At 50.2% G+C, this 17,892-nt stretch overlaps 1 protein-coding gene across 3 annotated transcripts in view; it reads right to left on the reverse strand.

The window, feature by feature from the left end:
• The window catches only part of mical2b (microtubule associated monooxygenase, calponin and LIM domain containing 2b), a 187,367-nt gene that overhangs the window by 94,735 nt on the left and 74,740 nt on the right, over positions 1–17,892 (reverse strand). For 2 of the 3 annotated variants that reach the window (XM_078415258.1, XM_078415256.1), the window contains exons 5-13: positions 16,236–16,337; positions 14,602–14,757; positions 13,321–13,421; positions 11,390–11,647; positions 10,486–10,601; positions 4,063–4,189; positions 2,548–2,638; positions 1,876–2,023; positions 1,134–1,333 (exon numbers count right to left, since the gene is read on the reverse strand). In XM_078415258.1, coding sequence (XP_078271384.1) covers positions 1,134–1,333; positions 1,876–2,023; positions 2,548–2,638; positions 4,063–4,189; positions 10,486–10,601; positions 11,390–11,647; positions 13,321–13,421; positions 14,602–14,757; positions 16,236–16,337 — 1,299 coding nt within the window. Of the gene's footprint in view, positions 1–1,133; positions 1,334–1,875; positions 2,024–2,547; positions 2,639–4,062; positions 4,190–10,485; positions 10,602–11,389; positions 11,648–13,320; positions 13,422–14,601; positions 14,758–16,235; positions 16,338–17,892 lie in introns of those variants that run through there. The other variant, XM_078415257.1, reaches the window with a different exon arrangement.

Raw genomic sequence — 17,892 nt, forward strand, 5'->3', positions numbered from 1 at the left:
TCTCTGAGAGTGGCAACACAAGTTGATCGAGTGTCCAACTTTATCGGGCTTCATTGTTACACCATGTACTAAATGTTGTGCCCTCTATCTGTGTACTGCGGAAGGCTTGATTGTATTCATGTAGAATCTTTTCTTTGAATGGATAGCACACACACAAAAGCTTTTCACTGTACTTCGGTCGACGTGACAATAACAAACTAAACTAAACCAAACTTCTGGCGCTCCTGAGAAAACAATCCAAGTTTGTCCAATCTCTCCTTGCAGTTAATGCCCTCTAGTCCAGGCACAGTGGTGCAGTGGTAGAGTTGCTGCCGTACAGCGCCAGGGACCCAGGTTCGATCCTGACTACTCTGTACAGAGTTTGCATGTTCTGTTCTCCCTGTGACGGCATGGGTTTTCTCCAGATGCTCCAGTTTCCTCCCACATCCCAAAGACATGCAGGTTTGTTGGTTATTTGGCGTCTGTTAATTGTAAATTGTCCCTAGTGTGTAAGATAGAACTAGTGTATGGGTGACGGCTGGTCGGCCCGGATTTGACCTGGGCCGAAGGGTCTGTTTCCACACTGTGTCGCTAAAACATTTGGGTAAACCACGTCTGCACCCTCTCGGAGGCCTCCACACCCTTACTGCAGTGACGCGACCAGAACTGCACGCAATAAGCGACCACAATATCTTTTCCAGTCGGTTGCGATCAGGGAGTCTTGCCTGAGGTTGCAGTCTGTCCAGGGCAGACCTTGACCCAACTCAGGGGCACTAACTGCAGCGCCATGACCGACACCACCGGTTCGACGCTCAGACACGTGCCGGCACGGTGGCACAGCGGTAGAGCTGCTGCCTTACAGCGCGTGCAGCACCGGAGACTCGGGTTCAATCCTGACTACGGGAGCTGTCTATACAGTTTGTACGTTCTCCGCGTCACCTGCGTGGGTTTTCTCTGAGATCTTCGGTTTCCTCCCACACTCCAAAGAAGTGCAGGTTTGTAGGTTAATTGGCATGGCATAAATGTAAATTGTCCCTAGTGTGTGTAGGATAGTGTTAGTGTGCGGGGATCACTGATCAGCGTGGACATGGTGGGCCGAAGGACCTGTTTCCGCGCTGCATCTCTAAACTAAACTGAACTAAACAATTACTCACAGCCAACGGATGAGGCATTCCCTCGGAAGTGCTCGTAGAACTTGGAGAGGTACATGACCATGCTGAGCTTGTCCGGCCCCTCAGCAGAGGCCATCTCCTTGCCCGTGGTGACCGGAGAGATGCCAAACTCCTGCTCCGCAATGTCGAAGGCCAGCTGGTTGTTCTTGGCTGCATCCTCTTCATTCAGCAAGTCAAAGTCACTGCGGAGCAAAGGACAAGGTTCACATCAACAGGGTAGGGGCTGACACCAGCTCACGCCCAAATACAGCCCCCCATCTTCACCCTTTAGTTTAGAGTAGATGTGGAGAGGATGTTTCTACTAGTGGGCGAGTCTAGGACAAGAGCTACAGCCTCAGAATAAAAGGACGTACCTTTAGAAAGGAGATGAGAAGGAATTTATTTAGTCAGAGGGTGGTGAATCTGTGGGATTCATGGCCACAGATGGCTGTGGAGGCCAAGTCAATGAATGTTTTTAAGGCGGAGATTGACAGATTATTGATTCATTAGGGTGTCATGGGTTATGGGGAGAAGGCAGGAAAGAGGGAAAGATAGATTAGGCATGATTGAATGGCGGAGTAGACTTGATGGGCCGAATGGCCTAATTCTACTCCTATAACTTATGAACATAAATTTATGACTTTAGAGATACAGCATGGAAACAGGTGACACTCATAATCCCAAACCTAACCCCATCACACCTCCAGCCCACACTGGCAGAGATGATGCCAAAGGTGTAACGTACATGAGGTGCGGGCAAAAGTGGTGAATGATGGCACACAGTGCCAGGCCGCTGTGCCAGGAGCTGGTCAGGTCGCTGATGGTCACGTTGTGGTAGCTCTCCGTCTGTTTCTGACACCAGGTCAGCAAGCGGTTGGGACGTATCTCCGAATCTGCAATAAACAGAAGGACATGCACGCAGGCAGGTGAGTGAGAGAGAGAGATGGGAGAGGCTGCACACTGTGGACAGTTTGATTATAATCATGTACGATCCTTTCACTAAAGATAGACACAAAAAGCTGGAGCAACTCAGCGGGTCAGGCAGCATCTGTGGAGAAAAGGAATTGGTGACGTTTTGGGTCAAAACCATTCTTCAAACTGAGAGTCAGAGGATAAAGCCAACTTTTCCGCTAACCGGATAGCACGCAACAAAAATGCTTTTCACTGTACCTGGTACATGTGACAATAATAAACTAAACTGTCCTGGTTTGACTTCCCAAATTGCAAAACCTCATTTATCTGAACGAAACTCCATTTGCCAATCTTCAGCCCTCTTGCCCCGCTGATCAAGATCCCACTCTCATCTTGATAATCCTCTTCATTGTCTACGATACCACTTACATTAGTGTCATCTGCAGACTTGCTAATCATGCTCTGAAAGGTCCTCAACTAAACCCTGGACACAGATGTGACTTACCACGGCGAGAGACTTTAATAGACTTTCGAATGGAGTTGACTCTCTCCAGAGGACAGCTCTTCAGATCAGTTGTAATGTAGAGTTGGCGCACCTGGAGGAGGTGAAAGGAAATGTTCGATTAATTCCCTTCAGCCCTGAAGCAGACCGCTTAGCAGTCCAGTTAGTTAGTTCTAAAACACAATGCACTGTGTAGAGGGATACGAGAAAAATCTAGACAAATGGGAGTAACTCATTGGTCGGCACGGTGGCGCAGCGGTAGAGTTGCTGCCTTACAGCGCCAGAGACCCAGGTTCGATCCTGACAATGAGTGCTGTCTGTACGGAGTTTGTACATTCTCCCCATGACCTGCGTAGGCTTTCTCCGGGTGCTCCGGTTTCCTCCCAAGCTCCAAGACGTACAGGTTTTTAGGTTAATTGGCTTGGGTAAAATGATAAATTGTCGCATGTTGGATAGTGCTAGTCTGCGGTGTGATCACTAGTCGGCATAGACTCGGTGGGCCGAAGGGCCTGCTTCTGTGCTGTATCTCTATGTATATAAACTATGCTCAGGAACATATTTCATTCAGCATGTACAGGTTGAGCCAATGGACCTGATTCTGCACTATATAGCTCAACACAACACATTATCCCTTACAGTGGGGAGATTCAATTGCAACGTAAAAAGGTAACTGGATGGACATTGAGGGAGATTTTTGTTTAACAGTGAAGAAAGAAGAGAGTGTAAAAGTTGGCACATCGTGATGCAGCTGTACAAGTCGTTGGTGAGATCACACGTGGCGTACTCTGAACAATTCTGGCTGCCCAGCTATAGGAAGGATGTCATTGAGTTACAAAGAGAGCAGAATAGATTCACCAGCAGGTTACCTGGGCTTGTGAACGTATGTTACAGCGGAGGAGGCTGAGGGGGTAACTTTACCGAGGTGCACAAGACGAAGAAGGACATGGATAAAGTGAACGCTCACAGTCTTTTTCCCCGGGGTGAAGGATTCTATAACGAGATGGCACAGGCTTCAGGTGAGAGGAGAGAGATTTAAAAGGGACCTCAGGGAAACTTTTTCACTCAGTCCGTCTGTATCTGGGATGAACTGTCAGAGAAAGGTACAGAAATGGATGTGATTGCAACTTTTATAAGATATTTGGACATGTGTATGGATAGGAAGGGTTTAGAGCAATATGGGCCAAATGGAGGCAAATGGACCCAGCCTATAATGACGACTTGTTTGGCAGAGACAAGATGGGCCGAATGGCCTATTTCTGTGCTGCACAGCTCCGTGACTCTAGAGCGGGGAATTGATTGGAGATACATTCAAAGAGCTGGCACAGCCTGTGTGAAGATGTTTGTTTCTGTACTAGATCTAGCACTGGAGATGACCCTTCACACTGACCAGGAGAAAGCGTGGTTGGCAGAATTGAGGCTGGAAGGTTCAAAAGTCCAGATGACAATTCTGCTCCACTCTGATCGTACCTTCTGGATGTTAATGTGGAGTTGCCCAGCGCTCGAGTGCTGTAGACTCACCTGGTGAGGCTGGACGCAGTTGGAGTTGAGGTTGGGATAGCGCGACATGGGATCTATCGTGTACTGTTCAAAGTTCTTGCTGATGTTCTCAGTCGTGGTTTGAGGCAACAATCGGTAAATGCTCTCCCTGGAAACAGAGGCATGGATATTCAGTCAGTGGTAATCTGGAACTCACTATTTGGAGCACTGTGAGCAGTTTTGGGTCCCATGACTGAAGAGGGATGTGCAGGCATTGGAGAGCGTCCAGAAGAGGTTAACCAGAATGATCTCGGGGATGATTGGGTTAACATGCGATCAGTATTGGACGGCTCTGGGCCTGTGCTTTATGGAGTTTACAGAAACATATAAAATTATAAAATGACTGGGCAAGCTAGATGCAGGAAAAATGTTCCCATTGTTGGGGGAGACCAGAACCAAGGGCCACGGTCTAAGAATAAAGGTGAGGCCATTTAAAACCGAGATGAGAAAAAAACTATTTCACCCAGAGAGTTGCGAATTTGTGGAATTCTCTGCCACAGAAGGCAGTGGAGGCCAATTCACAGGATGAATTTAAAAGAGAGTTAGATAGAGCTCTAGAGGCTAGCAGAATCGAGGGATATGGGGAGAAGGCAGGGATGGGTTACTGATTGTGGATGATCAGCCATGATCACAATGACTGGCGGTGCTGGCTCGAAGGGCCAAATGGCCTCCTCCTGCACCTATGTTTCTATGTTTCTATGTTTTTACGTTTAATAATAATAATAATAATAATAATAATAATAATAATAATAATAATAATAATATTCATTTATTGTCATTGCAACGAGTACAACGAAATTAAAAAATAGCCAATCCTGACGGTGCGTACAAACATATATGCAATAAATGCAAAAACAAATAAATACATAAATACAATTAAATACAATTATATTAAGTACAAGATTTTTTAACGGTGTTGCCTAGTGCAAAGGTAGTGTTCAGTTCTCGTATGGCCCTGGGGTAAAAACTGTTCTTAAGTCTGTTTGTTCGGGATTTGATCGACCTGAAACGTCGACCAGAGGGCAGATGAACAAACAGACGGTGGCCGGGGTGGGATGGATCTTTTATTATTTTGCCTGCTCTACTGAGGCAGCGTAGGCTGAACAGGTGCTCCAGGGAGGGCAGTGAGCAGCCGATGATCTTCTGGGCCGTCGTGATGACCCTCTGAAGGACCTTCCTGTCCTTTTCTGAGCAGCTGGCATACCATGTGGTTATACAGTATGCCAGCACACTCTCGATGGAGCAGCGATAGAAGGACAACATGAGCTTCTCCTGCAGGTTGGTTTTCCTGAGGATCCTCAGGAAGTGGAGTCTCTGCTGTGCCTTCTTTACTGTGGTGATGGTGTTGGTAGACCAGGTAAGATCCTCTGCGATGTGCGTACCCAGGAACCTGAAAGCTGGTACCCTTTCCACACAGACCCCATTGATGTAGAGTGGGTCGTAGTCTACACTGGTTTTTCTAAAGTCAATTATAAGTTCCTTTGTTTTGGAGGAGTTCAGGACCAGATTGTTCACTGAACACCATGCTGCCAGCCTTTGGATTTCATCCCTATAGGCTGTCTCATCTCCTTCTGAGATGAGTCCAACCACAGTCGTGTCATCCGCGAACTTGATGATGGTGTTGGTGGGATGGGTGGGGGCGCAGTCGTGAGTGTAGAGGGAGTAAAGGATGGGGGAAGAAATGAGGGGGAACCTCATTGAAACTTACCGAATAATGAAAGGCCTGGATGGAGTGGATGTGGAGAGGATGTTTCCACTAGTGGGAGTCTAGGACCTGAGGCCATAGTCTCAGAATAAAAGGATGTTTCTTTAGAAAGGAGAAATTTCTTTAGCCAGAGGGTGGTGAAGCTGTGGAATTCAATGACACAGACAGCTGTGGAGGCCAAGTCTTTTGCCATCTTTAAGGCGGAGATTGACAGATTCTTGATTGTCAGGGGTTATGGGGAGAAGGCAGAAAAAGGTGGTTGTGAGGGAAAATTAGATCAGCCATGATTGAATGGCGAAGTAGACTTGATGAGCTGAACGGTCTAATTCTGCTCCGATGATGTAGGAAATTATGAACTTAAGAAGAGCAAATCAAGGTAATCATTAGGAAATCGGATCAACACTTGTGGGAAAGTAAGGAACAGGACAATGAGCAAAGAGTGGGGAAGTGGGAAACGTTGGAATGCCAGCATAGACTTAAGGGCCAAACAGTCTCTTGCTGTGGGTGGCACGGTGGCGCAGTGGTAGAATTGCTGCCACACAGCACTTGCTGCACTGGAGACCCAGGTTCGATCCCGAATCCTGGTGCTGTCTGTACGCATTTTATTCGTCCTCCTTCCCTGTGACCTGCGTGGGTTTTCTCCGAGACCTTCGGTTTCCCCCCACACCCCAAAGTCGTACAGGTATGTAGGTAAATTAGCTTGGTATAAGTGTAAATTGTCCCTAGTGTGCGTAGGATAGTGTTAATGTGTGAGGATCGCTGGTCGGTGCACACTCGGTGGGCCGAGGGGCCTGTTTCCGTGCTGTATCTCTAAAACTAAAACTTTAAAAAAAACTAAAACTGTGCTGTATGTATTCTGAACTGATGCCAATACGCACAGTGGCATTTGATAGACTTTTGGATAGGCATCTGGATGTGCAGGAAATGGAGCGATATGGATCTCAAACAGGTTGATGAGGTTGGTTTATCTTGGCATCATGTTCGGCACAGACATTAGTGCGATGTTGTAATCACTGCTGCACGGTGGCGCAGCGGTAGAGTTGCTGCCTCACAGCGCCAGAGACCCGGTTCAATCCTGACTACAGGTGCTGTCTGTATGGAGTTTGTCTGTTCTCCCCGTCCTTTAGAAGGATGAGAGGAGATCTTATCGAAACGTATAAGATTATTAAGGGGTTGGACACGTTAGAGGCAGGAAACATGTTCCCAATGTTGGGGGATTCCAGAACAAGGGGCCACAGTTTAAGAATAAGGGGTAGGCCATTTAGAACTGAGATGAGGAAAAACTTTTTCAGTCAGAGTTGTGAATCTGTGGAATTCTCTGCCTCAGAAGGCAGTGGAGGCCAATTCTCTGAATGCATTCAAGAGAGAGCTGGATAGAGCTCTTAAGGATAGCGGAGTCAGGGGGTGTGGGGAGAAGGCAGGAACGGGGTACTGATTGAGAATGATCAGCCATGTTCACATTGAATGGCGGTGCTGGCTCGAAAGGCCGAATGGCCTCCTCCTGCACCTATTGTCTATTGTCTATTGTCTATTGTGATTTTCTCCGGGTGCTCCAGTTTCCTCCCACGCTCCTAAGACCAACAGGTTTGTCGGCTACTTTGGCTTTGGTAAAAATTATAAATCATCCCTAGTGTGTAGGACAGCGCTAGTGTGGGGGGATCGCTGGTCGGCGCGGAGTTAGTGGGTCGAAGGGCTTGTTTCCGCGCTGTATTTCTCAAACTCCACTAAATGATTGCACTTCTTTGGTGAACATTTCTCCAGCTGCCCAACGCTTCAGGCCATCCCGAGATCAGGAGAGTTCCTGTCTGCTCAGTGAGCCTGCTGCCGCTGCTGTGCCCTGTCCAACGCGGCAGCGTGTCAGAACAAGACCGTGCAGCAGCAACACACAGACTGCCAGAGCCAAAGCTGCTGCTTCAGTGTCTGAGCGTCACTTGAAAATCTTCCCATGTTATTGGGAAAGAACCCAAGGGAAAGATGTCGGAGTCTAGCTGCAAGAACTTGCGCCAAAAACACATTCTTGTGTTATCTCTGCATCAGACAGACCGTGTACAAACATTACACTTAGAGGGGTTACAAACTCGCTGGCTGGATATCACCCAAAATACACAGCTCACTCCTTCGAGCCGTGCTGATTAGAGCGCTGCCTGTCTGTGCAGGAACAGAAACAAGGTGGGTTTAGCAGCCTGTTGCCTCCCAGTCACACAAAGGGGAACCACCATCTAGATGGGGCATAGAAATATAGACATAGAAACATAGAACATAGGTGCAGGAGTAGGACATTCGGCCCTTCGAACCAGCACCGCCATTTAATATGATCATGGCTGATCATCCAAAATCAGTATCTCGTTCCTGCTTTTTCCCCATATCCCCTTATTCCTTTAGTCCCAAGAGCTAAATCTAACTCTCTCTTGAAAACATCCAGTGAATTGGCCCCCACTGCCTTCCGTGACAGTGAATTCCACAGATTTACAACTCTCTGGGTGAAAAGGTTTTTCCTCATCTCAGTCCTAAATGGCCTACCCATTATTCTTAAACCATGACCCCTGGTTCTGGAATCCCCCAACATGGGGAATATTTTTCCTGCATCTAGCCTGTCCAATCTCTTAAGAATTTTATATGTTTCCTTAAGATCCCCTCTCATCCTAAATTTCAGTGAATACAAGCCCAGTCAACCAATTCTTTCATCATATGTCAGTCCCGCCATTCCGGGAACTAACCTGATGAACCTACGCTGCACTCCCTCAATAGCAAGAATGTCCTTCCTCAAATTAGGAGACCAAAACTGCACACAATACTCCAGGTGTGGTCTCACCAGGGCCCTGCACAGCATCTTGGTCAGCACGGACATGGTGGGCTGAAGGGCCTGTTTCTTGTCTGAAGAAGGGTCTCAACACAAAACGTCACCTGCCCCTTTTCTCCAGAGATGCAGTCTGACCCGTTGAGTTACTCCAACTTGTTGTGTCCATCTTTAGCCTGTTCCCACGCTGTGTGACTCTCTGATTCACAAACCCATTCTCAGATCAGGCATAGATAAAAAGCACTGGAGTAACTCAGCGAGTCCGGCAGCATCTGTGGAGAAATAAGAGATGGGTGACGGACCGGGTCGGGACCCTTCTTCACACTTCCCACTGACTTCACACTCTCTCTCTCTGACTCTCTCTCTGACGCTCACAATGACCTTGTCCACTGCAGCAGTTCTCAGGTAGGACATCACCCCTCAGGCCATCGATGTGCATTGGAATCAGTGGCCAGCCTGGGATTAACTGGCTGGGACCCACATCCACTGGGACCCACATCCACTGGGACCCACATTCACTGGGTCACAAAGATGTCTTTCAGCTCCTGCCCTTCTGTGCCATTAGGAGGGACCTACATGGCAGCCCCATTTGCTTCAGTAACCCCACTCTCGACTACCCCCCAAGGCAGAAAGCTCCAGGTTTTCACAGATTCACTCGACTGCCCAGGAGCAGAGACTACAGAGGGTGGAAGACACTGCCCGGTCCATCACAGGTACTGACCTCCCCTCTATCGAAGGTGTCTAAAGGCGGCGCTGCCTCAAAAAGGCAGCCAGTATGATCAAAGCCCCACACCACCCTGGCCACGCTCTCATCTCGCTGCTACTATCCGGATGAAGCTCATTATCACCACCAGGACGAATCTCGTTATCGCCATCAGGAAGAAGGTACAGAGAAAGCCATCACCACCAGGTCCAAGAACAATCTGCCCAGCAACCATCAGGCCCTTGAACACCGCACATCACTAACCTCAGCAACAATGATTGTCTGCGGACTGTGCCTTTGATTTGCACTACTGACTGCCGTTTTATGGTTATTAATTTAATGCATCATTAATTATTATATTTATCGGTGCCCTCTTGCGTTTACGGGCCTGTTTAGCTGCAGCAAGTAAGAATCCGTTGCCAGTACGTGTGACAATTAAAATGACACCCTGGGTCACACTTCACAACATTGCTGTTGTGCCAGCGCCTCAGACTTCATTGGGTTGTGGCCTGTGGTTCCAGCTCCCAGTCAGGGAGTAAGTTTACTTCTAAACTGGTAAACTGAATGTTCATGGGGGCTAAGGAGTTGAGGCGTAGGAGTTGCGATGTTTTAGGTAAGATACGTATGTGTCTCTGTTCCGACATTCTCCCACCGTCCGAAGCAACTCCCTCTGCCAGCAGCAGCCAGCGGCGGCTGTTTTATCGGGAGGCTAATTCCCAGGAATCATTCCAATCCTGAGCCCGGGCATCGAGACTTGCTTTGGCTCCGTCACCGTGACAACACCGGATAACAAAAGAACTTCTAATCTATGTTTGGTGAGAGTCTGGACTATTTCTTCCTGGGCAGACATACAAGTCCTTCACCCAGCTTGTTGTTCCAAACATTCGGTTGCCACCTAGACACCACTTACTCCCTGACGGAGCTCAAGAGGATCAGCAACGAGCCTCATGGAATTTTACAGAGGCCATTCGGCCCCACTGCTCCATGCCAGCTGCGAGCCCTCTCCACGTCCCGCTTCCCTTTAAACCTCACCAAGTGCAGGTGGGTGTTGGTCTGTGTGTTGTTTCTTGATGGCTTCAGACACAGACACAGCGGAGCTTCAACTGGCCAACTGACGGCGTGGACTCGGAGGGCCGAAGGGCCTGTTTCCACGTTGCATCTCTAAAATCTAAAGGATAACACAATGACTCCTCCACTCACCTCTCCGCCAAAATCTCCAGCGTCGAGACCTTCTCTGCCCACCTCTTGACCATCCAGGCCGTGTCCATGGCAGCCAGGAACCCGCGAGCACACCCAGTCCCCATCGGCCAAAAGGGCTGCAGTTGGTTCAGAGAAGGGAAGATGGTTCAGAGAGACATCGGCACCCACAGGGAGTTCCCAGCAACCACGATCGCCAACACAGGCTGGGCATGTGCACAGCACCCATCCTTCCCGAGATATGTAGGAAGGAACTGCAGATGCTGGTATGTACCGAAGATAGACACAGAATGCTGGAGTAACTCAGTGAGTCAGGCAGCATCTCTGAGAGAAAAGGAATAGGTGACATTTTGGGTCGAGACCCTTCTTCACACTGAGAGTCAGGGGAAAGGGAAAGGAGATATATAGACGGTGATATAGAGAGATGTAGGACAAATGAATGAAAGATATGTAAAAATGTAACAATGTACACCATGGATGGTTTGATTGTAATCATGTATAGTCTTTCCGCTGACTGGATAGCATGCAACAAATAAGCTTTTCACGAGTGGGAGGGTCTAGGAGTAGAGGTCATAGCCTCAGAATTAAAGGACGTTCTTTTAGGACGGAGATGAGGAGAAATGTCTTTAGTCAGAGGGTGATGAATCTGTGGAACTCTTTGCCACAGAAGGCTGTGGAGGCCGTCAGTGGATATTTTTAAGGCGGAGATAGATAGATTCTTGATTAGTACGGGTGTCAGAGGTGATTGGAGAAGGCAGGAGAATGGGGTTAGGAGGGAGAGATAGATTAGCTATGATTGAATGGCAGAGTAGACTTGATGGACTGAGTGGCCTAATTCTACTCCTATTCCTTATGACCTTGTGACTGTAGCTCGGCACACGCGACAATAAGCTGAACTAAGACTTGCCTCCAACAGACTGTCGCCGACGAGAGCCACCAGCAGCCGGTGTCCAGAGCGCTCCCGCACCAGCGAGGCATTCTCCGAGGCATACATGCAGGTGAAGTCGAACATGGCCACGTCCGGCTGGTCCATGTGGTTCACCGCGAAGTCCAGCGCCGGCAGCTGGTAGTTGGTGGCAAAGTCGGCCGCCTCGCGGGCGTAGGACAGCAGGGCCTCCTGGTTCACGTTCTCACTGCACAGGAGCATCTCTGTATCCACGTAGTCCTGTGGGGGCAGGAGGCGCATAGGGGTCAGTCAGCCAGAGGGTCCCCACCCAACCGGCCACTGTCCGGACGCCCAGGGGCAGCTCCGAGTGGTCAGTGGGGCAGTGACCAGCCGCCAATTCTGGGGCAAAGGCAGGAGAATGGGGGGGGGGGGGGGGGTTGAGAGGGAAAGATAGATCGGCCATGATCGAATGGCGGAGTTGACTAGATGGGACGAATGGCCTAATTCTGCTCCGAGAACTTATGAACTTTTGAATTTACACACAGGAAGATCCCATGATGCAGGGTCATTTAAGGTGGCGCAGCGTTAGAGTTGCTGCCTTACAGCGCCAGAGACCCGGGTTCGATCCTGACTACAGGTGCCGTCTCGGTTCAGTTCTCGGAGCAGAATTAGGCCATTCGTCCCATCTAGTTTGTACGTTTGTACGGAGTTTGTACGTCCTCCCCATGACCGCGTGGGTTTTCTCCAGGTGCCCCAGTTTCTGCCCACACTCCAAAGACATGCAGGTTAATTGGGCTCTGTACATTGCCCCTATTGCTTACGATAGGTTATGGGTGATCATGGGTTGGCAGGGACTCGGTGGGCCGAAGGGTCGGCTTCCACGCTGTAGCTCCAAACTAAACTAAACTAATTAAACTGCTCTGTACAGTTTTAGTTGCCCTGCTGTAGGAAAAATGGCATTAAGCTGGACGCTGGAAAGGGTGCAGAGAAGATTTACAAGGATGTTACCAGGACTCAATGGCCGGAGGTATGGAGAGAGGTTGGGTAGGCTAGGACTTTATTCCTTGGAACGTAGGAGGCTGAAGGGTGACGCTATAGATGTGTATAAAATGAGGACAGGAATAGATGGAGTGAATGCGCAATCTTTTTCCCAGGGTTGGAAAATCAAGATCTAGAAGGCATAGATTTAAGATGAGAGTGGAGAGATTTAACGGGTACTTGATGGACAACTTTTCCACACAGAGGGTGGTGGGTACATGGAATGAGCTGTCAGAAGTAGTTGTGCAATAACTACTCTTCACAATACATTTGGACTGGCACATGGATGGGAAAGGTTTAGAAGGGCATGGGTCAAACGCAGGCCAATGGGAATGGCTTAGATGGGGCATCTTGGTTGGCATGGGCAAATTGGGCTGAAAAGGCTGTTTTCTCCAGCCCTCAAGTCCTGGAAGCGTCCTTGTAAATCATCTCTGCACTCTTTATAACTTCTTCTCCGTCAGGACAGTTCGTCTGTTTGTTTTTATGTCATGACTGTTTTTGTAAAGCGTCTTTGAGCACTTGGAAAAGCGCTATATAAAATAAATGTTTATTATTATTATTATTATTAATGTATCTTTGCTATAACAGGGTGACCAAAGTGCGGCCTCATTGTACAATTGTCTTGTACAACTGCACGGCAAGATCTCGTGAGGACACAGTGAATTAGGGGACCTTTTGAACTCTGACCTTGCTGGGCCTTGGCCTCCACTGACCAGAAAGAGGTCCCGATGCCCTCATGCCCCACCCTGCCTCACCTCGCGCTTCCTGCCCCACCACCCCATCCACCCTGAAAGATGAGGGCTCATTGACCAGAAAGATGCCCAGATGCCCCCCCCCCCCCGCCCCACCTTACGCCACACTGCCCTTCCCCCACCACCCACGCCATCCGCCCGCCCTGGGAGGTGTGGACTCACATTGACGATCACCCCTTTGTCCAGGAGGCTCTGTTTCTTTGCAGTCATCACAAAGTAATGGGTGTTGTCCTTGTAATAAACAATGTTCTCCAGATCGATCCCTGAAACAGGAGCACACAATCCAACATTGGATGAGCACGGAGCGCTCACACGGACATGGGAACTCTTCCTGCTGGGCCCCTTCCCCCCACCTTCCACCCCCAGTGTAGGAAAATAACTGCACATGCTGGTTCAAATTGAAGGTAGACACAAAATGCTGGAGTAACTCAGCGGGTCAGGCATGATCTCAGGAGAGAAGGCTGGTAGCTCTGTCCCAGGTTGACAGCACCCATAAGATCTTCAAGACTACACGGAGTTTGTACGTTCTCCCTCGAGTTTTTCCAGGTGCTCCGGTTTCCTCCCACACTCTAAATACGTACAAGTCTGTAGGTTAATTGGCTTCGGTAAAGATTGTAAATTGTCCCTAGTGTGTAGAATTGTGCTAGTGTTTGGGGATCACTGGTCGGCACGGTCTCGGTGGGCTGAAGGGCCTGTTTCCACGCTGTATCTTTAAACTAAACTAAACGAAATTAAGCTAAACTAAACTAAACAAGATTATTCCTTGGACACAGTAACGGGAGACCCAGGAACGTTCTGCAGAAGGATCAACTCTCCATGTTCTCCAGAGATGCTGCCTGACCCGCTGAGATACTCCTGCAGAAAGTAGCCCGATCCATCACAGGTACTGACGTCCCCATCATCGAAGGGGAACTACAGGAGACGCTGCCTCAAAAAGACAGCAAATATTATCAAAGACCCACACCACCACCCTGACCACGCTCCTACCTTTGGGAAGAAGGATATAAATCATGTGCAGGCACAGGAGGTTAGGTTAACTTGCATGATGTTTGGCACAGACTCACAGGCTTAATGTGAGACAGGAGATATTTAAGAGGGATTGCAGGGGAAAGATTTTCACTCAGAGGGTATTCCGTATCTGGAGTGAGCTGCTAGCGAAAGCTGTAAAAATGGATTCAACTATGAATTTGAAAAGGCAATTGGACAGATATATGGATCGGAAGGGTTTAGAGGACTATGGGGGGGGGGGGAATGCAGACAAATGGGGCTAACCAAACAGGCCAACTTGCTCGGTGTGGACATTGTGGGCTGAAGGGCCTGTTCTGCACTGTACTGATCTACATTCTATGAGCATGTCCCTCCACAGATGCTGCCGGATGCACAGAGGCCTTCCAGCAGTTTGGTTTACGCTCATGGTTCCAACTGCTCGTGTCTCGGGCCCACCTGTGTCCTCCTTGAGGTCCTGGAAGAACTTCTGGTTGAAGATGAAGGCGACCCCGCTGATCTCCTCCACCTTGGCCTCGGCCGTGGTGTTGCGGTTGATGAAGTTGGCCGTGATGGCGATGGCCAACTTGCCCCGGAACTCTTTCCTCCTGAATCCTGAAGCAGGAACGTTCCCGTTAATCCCCGTAGAGTCACCGCCAACCTCCCCCTTGCTCCCCACCGACTCGCTGAGAGGCACGCACGCTGAGTACCGCGGGCAGGTCTGGTCGCCCAACTAGAGGAAGGATTTCATCAAGTTGGAAAGGGTGCAGAAGAGATTCACCTCGGATGTTACCTGGGCTTGAGGGCTTGAGTTACAGGTTGGATTCGGCTGGGACTTCTTTCTTTGGAGAGTAAGAAGCTGAGGGGTGGCCTTATTGAGGTGTGCAAGATCACGAGGAGAGTGGATCGACTGAACGCTTACAGTCATTTTCCCAAGGTAGAGGATTCTAAAACTGGAGGGTAGAGGCTGAAGGTGAGACGGGAGAGATTCGAGGACCTCAGGGGAAACGTTTACACCTGGGGTGTAGTCTGTATCTGGAATGAAGGGGAAGCAGTAGAAATGGATACAATTACAAAACTGTTCAAATGCAAGATATGTGGATAGGAAGGGTTTAGAGGGATAAGGGCCAAATGCAGGCAAGTGGGACGAGCCAAATATGCCAACTTTGTAGGCATGATAAGGTGGGCCAAAGGGCCTGTTTCTAGTCTGTACAGATCCCGTGAGCCAACTCTCTGTCAACTCTGCGCTCAGAGGCTAGTTCAGAGAGGCTTCTGGTTCAATGGTTCCATCCTGCCCAGCACAGGCCAAATCCCAGGGGAAGTGGGGGGAGGAGGAGGAAACCTCTATTGTCCCCCTCACCACTGGTCAGAAATACCAAGGGCAAGTGCAGCTCTGGCTGAGGGTAGAGAGGGGGGGGGGGGTAGGTTCGAGGGAGTGAGGCAAGAGGAGTTGGGCAGAGGTTGGGGTAGGGATCGGGGCAGGTGGGAGGGATGGAGAGTGGAGGGGGATGGGGATGGGCAAGGCAGGATGGGGGGGTGGGGAGGTCTGAGGAAATGAGGCAGGAGGAGGTTTGGGAGAGGCACGGGGAGTTGAATAGAGGTTGGGGGGATAGGGATCGGGGCAGGCGGGAGGAATGGAGGGTGATGGAGGGAGAGGCAAGGCTGGGGGAGGGTAGGAGGTCCAGGGGAGGGATGGAGGGGGAGGGAGAGGCAAGGCTGGGGGAGGGTGGGAGGGATGGAGGGGGAGGGAAGGCTGGGGGAGGGTTGGAGGTGCAAGGGTGCAGGCGGGAGGGATGGAGGGGGAGGGAGAGGTAAGGCTGGGGGAGGGTTGCAGGTCCAGGGGAGGGATGGTGGGGGAGGGAGAGGCAAGGCTGGGGGAGGGTGGGAGGGATGGAGGGGAGGGAGAGGCAAGGCTGGGGGAGAGTGGGAGGGATGGAGGGGGAGGGAGAGGCAAGGCTGGGGGAGGGTGGGAGGTGCAAGGGTGCAGATGGGAGGGATGGAGGAGGAAGGGAGAGGTGTGGGGGGGAGGGGAGACAAGGGAAAGGAGTGGGGCAGAGGGGAGGGGAGGGGGAGCTGTGAAGGCCACTTCTCACCTTGTAAACTCTTCTTCCGCCCGTCAGCCCCGATGATGACGTCGAAGGTAAACTGGGAGACGGGGTGGTCTTTGGGGTGAAGCTCAGCTCTCCAGCCAATGCCTAGACACAGAGGTGGGCATGGGGGGGGGGGAAGATACATCACCAGGAACACACGTGAACTTCACAAACACCTCGACAACCTGTCAACATCGCAACATAAACCCAACATCCCCACCGTCCCACACACAAGGGTGAAGTTCTATGGACTAAAACAAACTGCTTGCAACACTCAGCAGGTCAGGCAGCATCTGAGGGGAGAGAAGCTTTTAATTAAAAAAAGACACAAAGTGCTGGAGTAACTCAGTGGGTCAGGCAGCGTCTCTGGAGAACATGGATAGGAACATGGATGGGTCTGAAGAAGGGTCTCGACCCAAAACGTCACCTCTCCAGAATTGCTGCCTGACCCGCTGTGTCGATCTAGTTCCGTCCTACACATTTTGGGTCGGGACCCTTCTTCAGACTGGAATAATATTTGTGGCCAGTGAACCTTCTCTGGAGCATTGCGACTGAAGGGCGGCGGTAATGATGGCGCGGCGGTAGAAGTGCGGCCTCATCGGGCCAGAGATCCGGCTTCGATCCTGACCACGGGTGCTGTCTGTACGGGGTATGTAGGTTCTCCCTGTGACTGTGTGGGTTTTCTCCGGGTGCTCTGGTTTCCTCCCACACTCCAAAGACATACAGGTTGGTAGGTTAATTGCCCCTACAGTGTAGGACATAGAACTACTGTATAGGTGATCGATGGTCGGCGTGGACAGTGGGATTTTCCACGCTGTATCTCTAAGCTAAGCTAAAGCTAAACTAATACACACATACACCAGCCACACGATTCCTACACCCTCCAACACACTGACTACCCAACACCCCTCACAACCCCTTCCCACACACAGCCACACTCTCCCCCTACACATGTCTGTACACACTCCCTCACACGCACTGTGCACATACACCAACATGCGTGCTCCCACAATCATTGTCGGCAAACACACTTGTTTGCTCACACTTACTCTCTGCACGCACACGCACACACACACACAGGTGCACACACGGGCACACGCATACGTTCATGCGTGCAAACACACACAGACACGACACCCACTGACACAAAGATCCATCATCGTACCAGTGTCAAAGAATGCCTCTCCAGCTTTTTTGAACGACTACCAACCGGTGGCCCTCACTTCAGTGGTCATGAAATGCTTCGAGAGGCTGATCATGAACCACATCTGTGCCCTCCTCCCTCGCAATATGGACCCACTACAGTTCACATACCGTCCGAACAGATCCACGGATGATGCGGTCTCCCAGGTTCTGCACACCGCTCTCTCTCATCTTGACAGCCAGAAGGGGGGCTGTGTGAGGATGCTGTTCATTGACTTTAGTTCAGCTTTCAATACCAGAGTCCCCACCAGAATTGCTGAGAAGCTGCTGAAACTGGGGCTTAACACTCCCCTGTGTGCCTGGGTCCTGGACTTTCTCACCGCCAGGCCCCAAGTGGTCAAGATGGGGAGACATACATCTAGCTCCCTCACCCTGAACACAGGATCCCCCCAGGGCTGCGTCCTTAGCCCCCTACTGTACTCCCTATAAACACATGACTGTGTGGCCAGGTTCAGCT

Source organism: Rhinoraja longicauda, chromosome 18, assembly GCF_053455715.1.
Source record: "Rhinoraja longicauda isolate Sanriku21f chromosome 18, sRhiLon1.1, whole genome shotgun sequence".
NCBI lineage: Eukaryota > Metazoa > Chordata > Chondrichthyes > Rajiformes > Arhynchobatidae > Rhinoraja > Rhinoraja longicauda.